Raw genomic sequence first — 10,498 nt, 5'->3', positions numbered from 1 at the left:
AAAAAAACAGTTTTTGGGTATTGAGAGCAAATATGGGTATGCTCTTGGAGATGCTCTTGGAGATGCTCTAAGGCGCTGTTTGGAACCATCCAGATTATATAATCCAGTTTTTATAATCTATTATGTCTCCAAACAGGACAACTTATGGTGTAGATTATAAAAAATAGATGAATAGATTATTAAAAACTCATAATCTACTGTATACCAGCTAAAATCAGATTATGAATTGCTAATGACTCATTACCCATGTAAAGTTGGAGATAATACATTCCTACCACCGACATCCTTCTCTTTAAAAAAAAACTGTGGACAGACAGGTCATTATACAATGTAAACCTGGATTACACTTTATATAATCTGGTCTCCAAACATATCCACCTAGATTATTTTTATAAACCAGATTATATAATCTATTTTCATAATTCAGATTATCATAATCTATTATGATTCTAACCAGGGTCTAAACCGGCTAACCTAGCCCGGAAATCCCGTCAAAATACCTACCCGCAAATCCCAATCCAGCCCGCTCGCCTCCCCCCTCAAACCCTCGCTCCCAAGCTCGCGAACCTCGCCGCCGCCGCCACCCGCACCGCCACCGGCCGCTCCGCGCGACCGCTCACCATGGCTCGTAACGAGGAGAAGGCGCAGTCCATGCTGAACCGCTTCATCACGATGAAGCAGGAGGAGAAGCGCAAGCCCCGCGAGCGCCGGCCGTACCTCGCCTCCGAGTGCCGGGACCTCGCCGACGCCGACCGCTGGCGTGGCGAGATCCTGCGCGAGATCGGCGTCAAGGTCGCCGAGATCCAGAACGAGGGCCTCGGGGAGCACCGCCTCCGAGACCTCAACGACGAGATCAACAAGCTCCTCCGCGAGCGCAGCCATTGGGAGCGCCGCATCCTCGAGCTCGGAGGCCGCGACTACTCTCGCAGCTCCAACGCAGCCCTCATGACCGACCTCGACGGCAACATCGTTGCCATCCCCAACCCCTCCGGCAGGGGTCCGGGCTACCGCTACTTTGGTGCTGCCAAGAAGCTACCCGGCGTCCGTGAGCTATTTGACAAGCCACCTGAGGTCCGCAAACGCCGCACCCGCTACGAGATCCACAAGCGCATCAATGCCGGGTACTACGGATACTATGACGATGAGGACGGTGTGCTTGAACCCCTTGAAGGTGCTGCCGAGAAGCGCATGCGGGACGAGGTTGTCACGGAGTGGCACCGCGTGGAGCGTGTGCGGCGGGAGGCCATGAAGAATGTGGTGAGTGGCGAGGTAGCTGCAGCAGGTGGGCGTGGTGGGGAGGCTGCTAGGGAGGTGCTGTTCGAGGAGGTGGAGGAGGAGGTTGAGGAGGAGAGGAGGCTGGAGGAGGAGAGAATGGAAAGAGAGAAGGGGGAAGAGGCTGGGAGGGAGTTTGTCGCACATGTGCCGCTCCCCGATGAGAAGGAGATTGAACGAATGGTGCTAGAGAAGAAGAAGAAGGAGCTGCTGAGCAAGTACACAAGTGATGCCCTGCAAAGCGAACAGAAGGAGGCTAAGGAGATGCTCAATGTGCAACGCTAGGAGAGACGTATGTTCCTTGTTTATCTTGGATCTAGTAGATTACTTAACTGGTGTAGACTAGCAATGCATCCAAATTACCATACCACAAAGACTGCTCTACCTATCTTTGTTGCCCTGTAATTTGTGTGTGCCCATTTACTCTTTAGTGCCTTCATGCTGCGAATGGTTTAATTTTATTAGGCAAAGGCTGTGTTCAGTCATGCAATATGTGAATTATCATTTGCCCTGTACCATTGATTGTGTGCCTTGTTTGAATTTTGAAAGTTGTGCTCATAGTCATGGTATCAACAGCCAAAATACTCTGCTGGAGCCTGTGTTAAATATGTATACGGTCGGGTGTTTTGGCCATAGGCGTGTATACTGCTCATGCGATTCACTGCCTCTGATTAGTTTTGTTCACAAACCTTGGTTAAATCTGATGCTCCAAATAAGCAATTTATATGATGAACTGTTGAGTTTAGGCAATAATTTGATGCGTCGAATTCATATACATTGATCATATCAGTGCTAAATGGTCCAGTATCTTTTTTATTAGTTGTTGTTCATTTAGTTAATGTCGATGCAGCTGTTTTTTTATTTCTGCTGATGAGTTGTCATACACATCGAGTAAGCATTTTGTGCTTCTTTGAAAAACTTTCTAAATCTACAGGAGTATTGTTTGAAGTTGATAATACTTTTGAATGTCACTTTGACCTACCAAGTTAGATACGGAGGGATAATGCATTACTGGTGCTGACCACAAGATGCTTTCTTGGGGGTTACAGTTGAGCTGTATATCTTTAGTTCTGTACTAATGACGGATTTTAGTTACTTATTTGATAGAAAACATCTTGCAAGCAGGAAATCATGCTAGTTGGGTTTAGTTAACTGACAAGCAGATACTTAGTTTTTTCAGAAACTAATGTGCCTGCTTCGTTTATTTCCTATCAAACATTTGGTAAAGCAAGTCGGATTTGGGGCTACGTGCAAAAATATATGTGATTCAGCTTAGAATTTTTTGCGCTTATGGTGTCTGATTAGTGATTCCACCTCATTTGCTGTGGGGTGTGTGTTATGTGTAGGCTGGAATGTGGTCTTGTATATCCGTTCATGTTTATTTAATGAGGTGGTTTTCTTGACAAATCATGGTGTGTCAGCGATCTTACCGCATTTTTTTCTGTACTCAATCTTGTACGCACCTCAACACCTCATGTTTTAACCTTTTTGTTTCCCAGTTCTATTAGGTTGGTCATTGCTGAATCCTTCACAGCATTGAGATAAGAGTGAAGTGCGCGGAGCTATATGTGCAGTGCTGAGCAAGCATTGGCGCAACACTAGAAGACCTGATTCTAAAAAACACTGAAGGGCTTCGCTACAATCATGTTGATCGATGTCATGTTTATTACCCTACTAGAATGAGTGATGCCAAATGGGTAAACCACTCGTTTCAAAAATGGGTAAACCTGAGATAATGGTGTTGAACCGTCACTGTGCATGGATGTGCTGTATTCGCTGGCACTTGTCATGTACAGTTAGATCCATTGGCTACACACACTTGATATATCTAAAGAAAACGATAGAAGATAAGTCGGATGGTATCATCTCCGGACCATAATGAAATCTCTTATGAACACTCGGAAGATGCATCTGTTTTACCATAGCAGAGATTTTTAGAAGACCAGTACTATAAACCCTTCTATATACTCTCTTTGTTCCTAAATATATGGCGTTTTGGTAGTTTTAACATATACTCCCTCCGTAAAGAATATAAGAGCGTTTAGATCACTACTTGGTGATCTAAATGCTCTTATATTCCTTTACAGGGTGAGTATTTAGGAACGGAGGGAGTAGTTAGCATGATCGGTACAAATTTGTGTGAGGAATGCTACCTAGACGTATATGCAGAGATCTGCAGGGTGTGTTTGGTTGGGAACGATGTTGGGTGGAATGTCATGGCTGGATGCGCTGTACGAAGGTCTAGAAACCCTTGTAGTCCTATGTTGTTTCAGAGTTAGAAATGTTACGCAGACAGGTAGAGATCAATAGCACTTTCAGCTGCAGATTGCAGTACATCAAGATCGGTAACCCTTATTGCCGGGAACATGGAAGTAACAAATCTGCACTGATTAAGAGTTGGCTGAGAATGTGGGGGAATTGAAAGGGAACATGGAAGTAACAAATCTGCACTGAGCCTGTCATATTGCCGGGACTTTCCCGTTAACTGGGACTCTGGGAGAGCTGGCTGCAACATTTAACTCCAAAATATAACCTCACGTGCAGCAAAGGAAGAGAGTAGAATATGATGGAAGAAATAAAGTTCATAAAAAACAAATCAGTAGCAGATCAAAAACATAAATCGGCAACAAGAACTTGTACTCCCTCATGTAAACTAATATAAGATCTTTTAGATCACTATTATCAAATAGGAAACCACATTTGACATCGCCAGCATACCACACCTACCCTTGCAAACAATATATAAAAAAAAGAGGGAAATCACCTAAACCAGCCACCTAAGCCGCCAACAATTATAAATCAAAGCTGTTTCTATCCAAATGCTGCGCGTCCATCAACTGCCATGCAAGTACAAAAGAGCATGGCAAAGCAGTTATATATATCAAAACTGTTCCTCTCAAATGCTGCACGTCCATCAACTGCCATTCAACTACAAAGGAGCATGGCGAAGTACAAATTTCCAACATAGTTCTTGTGTGATGAAAACTACCCATCTACCAGGCTACGTAAAAAATTGTTCTTTCTGAGATTGTGATAATCTCAAAATCCACCTGATTTCTTTTGAAGAATTTCCTCAAATCTGCTTTCAGAGACCGACAACATCTGGTTCAGAATCAACCTCACCCCACAACCAGTCATCCGAGCATACCGAGGTTTTATCCTCTGCTCTAAGCTGTACCCGAAGTACTGCGGAAATTTCACAAGCTCATACCTTGGGTACCCCATCGTCAGGAAATATTCATATTTGGGAATCAAATTTTCTTGCAAGCTGAGAGTGTGAATAATCCCAAATCTATTTACCATAATGCCAATTTCCTCGATGCTGAACTCCCTCTGCAGGAAAAACTCTGTGATTGGCTTCAGCTTTGACTCTATGTTCAAACCAAAAGCCTGGGGACATTTCTGAATAAGAGATGCAGCATCTGCGCCGATCGACCGGAAGTAGTCAGCAGTTGGTCTGAGGTTGTCATTGACACTATAGCTCATGAGATGAGGACATCGTGTGAGGATCTTGCCGATGTTCTCCTTAGAAACTCCTAGTTCAGTAAGGTAGCTCACAGTTATCTCCACCTTCTGCCTGCTATACGTGAGAAATGCTGGGAACCGGCATATCACCTTGCTCCACTGAGCTTTGTTGACACCAATATTCTCCATATAGGCCATCATAGGTTTCAGATTATCTGTCAAGCTGATTCCACATAGCTGAGGCCTCTTCCTGATGATTCCGGGTATGCCTGACCTTGGCACACCAAGCTCAAGCAGTAGCTCCACCAGGGGCTTTATCTTGCGATCCACATTGTAGTACGCAAATGCTGGGAACTTGCGCACGACATTCTTGATCTCCTCATGGTCCATGCCGTAGTCCAGTAGGTAGAGCACTAGCTCTGGGAGGGCTCCTCCTGAGGTTGGTGTGCTTACTCGAGCAATTGCCTTCTGCTTATTTGAGCTTGTCGGTGTAAGTATCATTGTGTAAGATAAGGACTCCCTTTCTGCAGAAAAAGGATCAGGGAAGTTCTCTACCACTTCAACCAAATTATCCCCATGTTCTTTAGAAAGAGCTTCTAGATAGGGAAGGATAGCATCTCTGATCTCAGGTGTACTCAGCTCCCTTCCTGAAAAACAAACATGTTGTGAAATGTTCAGAACCAATAAGCTACAAGTTTATAGATAGCAACTTCACGATGCAAACCTTCAGCATATCGAGATCTGTAAGCGCTTTGGAGCTTTGAACTCAGGTGCTCAATAAATCCATCTGATTTGTTGGCGATCCGTGCAGCTACCGCACTTCTCAAACCTTTCTGCCTTAAGAACAGCGACAGCACAGCTTTCGCTTCCTCTCTTTCTGCAGCAAGTAACCTTGAGCGAGCAGTTGTGGAGCTTTGGGCACTCGCTACCAGTAAATCATCAGCATCTGCAGCGTAGTTGATGTGGACCATAAATATAACTTGCATATGCGACATACTCCCATGGAGGAGATTTGTTAAGAAGTGATAAACAGATAACCTCACATGATTGTGCATTGCAAATGAGATGTTGTCTGGAAATGAGAGTGTAAAGCCTGTATAAACAGAAGACGGCTATTAGTAATGTTGGAGACAGTAACTAATCAAGTACGGTATGGAAATCTTAAGTACTCCCTCTGTAAAGAAATATAAGACTTTTTATAGATCACTAAAGTAGTGATCTAAAAAGTCTTATATTTCTTCATGGAGGGAGTAGATGTTTGGTGGATTTTCCTTGCAAGGTATCTGGTTCTTACTTCCGTTATAAATCAGAAAGAAGCAGCACAGTGCCCAGTTACTAATGATTGAGTTCCTTCCCACATGGGTTCATATACAAATCCAGGTTTTGAAAAAAGTACACATATAGTATAAACGATGTGGCACAATTATCTTCTTTGGACTTTGATCCCCAAGGAAATCACATTTGTTGACGCAATTTTAAATGGAGACGAGTAAACTGAATCTATCAGTATCTTCTAAAAAGTTCATAGGGTTTAGGGTTTAGGGTCCATCCATCAGCAGGAGACGAGATCGAACCAACCCTCCCAACCCTAGCCGCCCCCCCCTCGGCCTCACTCCCTCCCCCTCCCTTCCTCGCCGCGTGAGGCAGCCGCCGGGCAAGCCCGGGGCGCCAAGGATCGTGGTGGCGGGGCCTTGGCTGCCCTGCCTCTGCGTGGGGAACCCCGGATCTGGAGCGGCGGCTCCATGGGCGAGGCACGGGAAGCTAGCAGCCGTGCGGGTGGTGGATCTGGCGTCCCGGCCGCGCGGGCGACGGGATCCGGTGGTCGTTGGCGGCCGGCGGCGGCTTCTATGGTGGCCGGTGCGCGCGATCTGGCACATCCCCTCCTCCCCTGTTCGGCGTATGGGCTAGCCTGGTCGGGCCGTGCTTCCTTGGGTCGTCGGTTCTGTACAGGAGGCGCTGCTGGTGGCGGGGATCTAGTTCGGACGAAATCCCTGGCCGGCCGCGTCGACGACGACGCCTGAGGGCGCCGTTCCCCTCCTTGGAGGCGTCGGTATGGACTGATCCTCTCACTTCCCCTTCCCCTAGGTCTCCCGGGCGAAAGCCCTAACTTTGTTGGGCGGAGGCGGCGTTCACGGCGTCGTTCCCTTCTTGAAGGCGTCGCTTTGGGAACCTTGGGGATGGGTGGCGCTTGTGGGTGGTGGGCGACGGCGGAGGTGCGGCTCTATCCTAGCATGGATCTGCGTCCGCTGCTTGGAGATGGACTCGCGTAGGTGGAGGTCGTCGTTTGGCATCATGGTGGCGTCGATGGCGGAGGCACCTGCCAAGGTCGGCACCTCAATCTGTTCTGAAGATGAACCGGTGGAAGATGGTGGCGGCGACACATGTGAGTTTGTCAGACCGGTTTGTGCCCCGGACCCGGTATGTGGCTCAGTCGGTGCCTCCGGCTTTAGATGTTAGGCTTATGTGAGAGGTCTGGGTATTTGGCCCAGCTTGCACCCCTTCATCATATGAATAGGAATAGCGGCAGAAGTTGCCAAGATGGCGGATTCAGCCATATTATTGTACTACTTTATAAGGTCCTTGCCTCCTCGGAAATAATCAAATGGTCGCATGCATCTGCAGAGACCGGGTTCATCCTCCTTTTCTAAAAAAACAGTATCTTCTAAAATCTGACTAAGATTTCGCCGACCCTCTCAAATTGCAGGGCATCCATCATACCGTATAAGTAATCACGAGGAAACACCGTACAAGCTCCAATCTCTACTCAACTAATACTACGATACTAGTACAGGCAGTAATGGAATCAATGCCATTAAGAGCGAGCGAGGAAGCGCGCCTACCCGCAGGAGGAGAAGGGGGAGAGGACGAGCCTCCACGGCGGAAGCAGCCGGCCAAGGTGCTCGGACGGGGTCAGGTGGAGGCTGATGCGCGGGGCCGCCTGCAAGCTCGTCATCGCCGCAAGCAGGCCGGGGACTGGAGCGCCCGCGGAGAGGAGGTGAAGGTAGAGTAACAGGAGGTGAGGGGCTGGAGCTGTTTGGGACTTTGGAGCTGGGTTTTATCTTGTTCCACGAACAGACACCCGAAACAGAAATATCTCCAATTTTCGTAGACCCCGTTTAGAAATGAGATAAATTCAAGGGTGTTTCTAGGAAATGGCTCTCGGAAGCCCAATTGTACTCTACGAAAGTGAAATTTGAAATTACTTCACCAACAACCATACTATTAATATATTTTTAAACACTTTTAGTCTAACCGCCATATGTCATGGCAGTAAAAAGAACAATAAAAATAACAAAAGTTACAATCAGGTGGCGCTAAAGTGAGACTGAGCGCAAAAGCGTTAATTCTAAGCTCCGGTTAGGCTAAGCACGCACTTGAATCGAAACCAATTAGTTACGTAGTTGCTGCAGAGACTTCACCAAATAACCTAGATGTCTTCGCACATATTTATTAATTTTCTTGTTTTTATTTTTCTTGCCTTTTACTTTATTTGCTTTCTTTACAAAAAAATAAAATACCAAATATTTATGCTACTATATTCACTTGTTATTATGTCTAGTTCTTTGCTTGTTGCTTCCACTCCCAAAAATTAAGTGCTTAATTTTAAACAAGAGGGTGGAGAAATTTATAAAAATTTAGTATAGGATTTGCAATGCTCAACATAAATATACTCGTAATGAACCCACCATTGTTCTTCTTCGAAATTTTTATGCGGTTGTTATTACTTGGTATAGATTTGTATTTGACACCATTAATGGACACTAGTGCAAGTGAGTGCTATACAAATGTTTTTACCCCCTTTCCACGACGTAGTTGTAAACTGTCATCTTGCGTGTATGTGCGATGGGGAGGGGGTATCCTACACAACACAGAAAAATCATTGGCGATGTCTCCTCCGATCACACACACGGCACAAAAAGAGCTTGTGTGTGATTGAGAGAGCCATCACAAAGAGATATATTGTAGAAGTCGTGTGAGATGTTCCTAGAATCCCACACAGTGAATCCCAAAGGTACGTTTTCGTTTGTATGATACATCACACACAATTTTCTACATAACATCGTCTGTGATATGTGTGGCCATCGTACACGGTAGTTATAATTTTATCGTTTGCGTTATTCAATACATCACACATGATGCCTAAAAGAAAATGTTTGGCAAAGGATTGTCCATCAACATGTTTTTTATGTAGAAACGTTTGTGCGAGGTGGCCTAATGCACATAGTTGCCGGCTGAAAGTCGCATGTGATTGTTCACTGATCCAACATATCAACTTTCTAGAAACTATGTGTGTTTATTGAGGTCATCGCCCACGGTGTTCTGTAAGAAACCGAGACTAATTGCCCTATTATTTATACCCATTCAGTAATCAAATTGACATTTCATATCAAGCACATAATATATTTCATATTCATATTACGAGAATCAAGATTTCATAATTGAAATACATCAAAGTATAACATCATATAGCTTCAACACTCACTTACACCATATAGGCATATACCTAGCTACCCAATTATACAAAATGACCAAGTTTCACACGCAACATCTAAAACCCTTGGAAAGTAGCATCATAGACGGTAAATAGACATATGTTGTTGGAAATATGCCATAGAGGCAATTATATTATATTATTATATTTCCATATTCATAATTAAGAGTTTGTATTACATGCTATAACTGCTATGATTCTGGAATATGCGATTCACTGGAAAACTCATATGCACCTGTGAAATGATAAACAGTTAAATAGTGAAAGTGCGTTATATCGACTAGAGGGGGGGGGGGTGAATAGGCGATTTTTAGAATTTCATCCCTGAGGAAATTCCTCACTGATGAATATCGACCAGCGGAAATAGCGCATGATCAGAGGTGCAAAGATTACAACAGCAATTTACTTAATGAAGATTATGAGAATCGGTTTGCACTGTATGCAAGCACAAAATAAGCAGGTGAAGATTAACTGGTATGAAGAATTTGAGGTTGAGGAAATTCAGTGGAAGTCTTCAGCAAATTCTTCAAACAGTGACAATGAAAGTCTTCAACATACAATATTGAGGAATTTAAAGAGTTGAAGAAATAGAACCCGTATGACGATGAAGACAGTTGTTGATGACCCAGTTCCAACTGTTGTGACAGTCGTACGTCTGGTTTGGAGCGGCTTGGTATTGAAACCAAAGGACACACAGTCCCGAGACACACAATCCCTACAGTATGCTCCTTAGGCTAAGGACACACAGTCCTCACCCAACACTCGTGGTAAGTCTTTAGGGCAGACTTTCAAACCCTCACAAACTTGGTCACCCGGCGATCCACAATTGACTGCTGGATGCTCTAGACCATGACACCTAACCGTCTGGAGGATGCACAGTCCTCAGAGGTAAAAGGCTTTAGTTCCACACAAGAACAAATTCTTCAGTGATGCTCAATCACTTGGTTTTGGTTTGTGGTTTGGTGTTTGGGGTATTTCCTCACTTGATGATTTACTCTCGAAGACTCTGAGGAATTTGGGTTGCTCTAAATGACAAGTGTCAGTTTCTCTCGGAGCAGCCAACCAGCTAGTGGTTGTGGGGGGGTGGCTATTTATAGCCTGGGAGCATCCCGACATGATTTGACATAAATGCCCTTAAATAATGTGACCGTTGGAGTGGATAAGATCAGTGAGGTGACGCGTGTCGCGGCAACGGTCAGAACTTTCAACTGTGAAAGTCCTCATGTCTCTCATATTCCTCACTTGAGGCTTTTATAGGTTCAGGCTTGG

At 45.0% G+C, this 10,498-nt stretch overlaps 2 protein-coding genes across 2 annotated transcripts; one reads left to right on the top strand and one right to left on the bottom strand.

Annotated features, from left to right (window-relative positions):
• The first annotated feature begins 486 nt into the window (after positions 1-486).
• On the top strand, positions 487-3,256 carry LOC123402031 (pre-mRNA-splicing factor ISY1 homolog). The gene is made up of 2 exons (XM_045095888.1): positions 487-1,564; positions 2,772-3,256. Exon 1 carries the CDS (start codon positions 622-624, stop codon positions 1,555-1,557), a length of 936 nt encoding a protein of 311 aa, XP_044951823.1. The 5' UTR covers positions 487-621; the 3' UTR covers positions 1,558-1,564; positions 2,772-3,256.
• Positions 3,257-3,921: 665 nt separating this feature from the next.
• LOC123403790 (transcription termination factor MTERF5, chloroplastic-like) lies at positions 3,922-7,948 on the bottom strand. The gene is made up of 4 exons (XM_045097706.1): positions 7,578-7,948; positions 5,781-5,830; positions 5,462-5,683; positions 3,922-5,384 (listed from the first exon to the last, which is right to left on the bottom strand). Exons 1-4 carry the CDS (start codon positions 7,688-7,690, stop codon positions 4,312-4,314), a joined length of 1,458 nt encoding a protein of 485 aa, XP_044953641.1. The 5' UTR covers positions 7,691-7,948; the 3' UTR covers positions 3,922-4,311.
• Positions 7,949-10,498: the final 2,550 nt, after the last annotated feature.

This window comes from Hordeum vulgare, chromosome 6H (genome assembly GCF_904849725.1).
Source record: "Hordeum vulgare subsp. vulgare chromosome 6H, MorexV3_pseudomolecules_assembly, whole genome shotgun sequence".
Taxonomy (NCBI): domain Eukaryota; kingdom Viridiplantae; phylum Streptophyta; class Magnoliopsida; order Poales; family Poaceae; genus Hordeum; species Hordeum vulgare.
The sequence above is the reverse complement of the archived record's forward strand: the minus strand, read 5'-3'. Positions and strand labels throughout refer to the sequence as shown.

Coding starts and splice junctions, on each gene's coding strand:
- LOC123403790 (XM_045097706.1), bottom strand. CDS start 7,690: ATGACGAGCTTGCAGGCGGCCCCGCGCATCAGCCTCCACCTGACCCCG. Junction 5,831..7,577: donor TCCCCCTTCTCCTCCTGCGG/GTAGGCGCGCTT, acceptor CTGTTTATACAG/GCTTTACACTCTCATTTCCA. Junction 5,385..5,461: donor CAGATCTCGATATGCTGAAG/GTTTGCATCGTG, acceptor TTTGTTTTTCAG/GAAGGGAGCTGAGTACACCT.
- LOC123402031 (XM_045095888.1), top strand. CDS start 622: ATGGCTCGTAACGAGGAGAAGGCGCAGTCCATGCTGAACCGCTTCATC.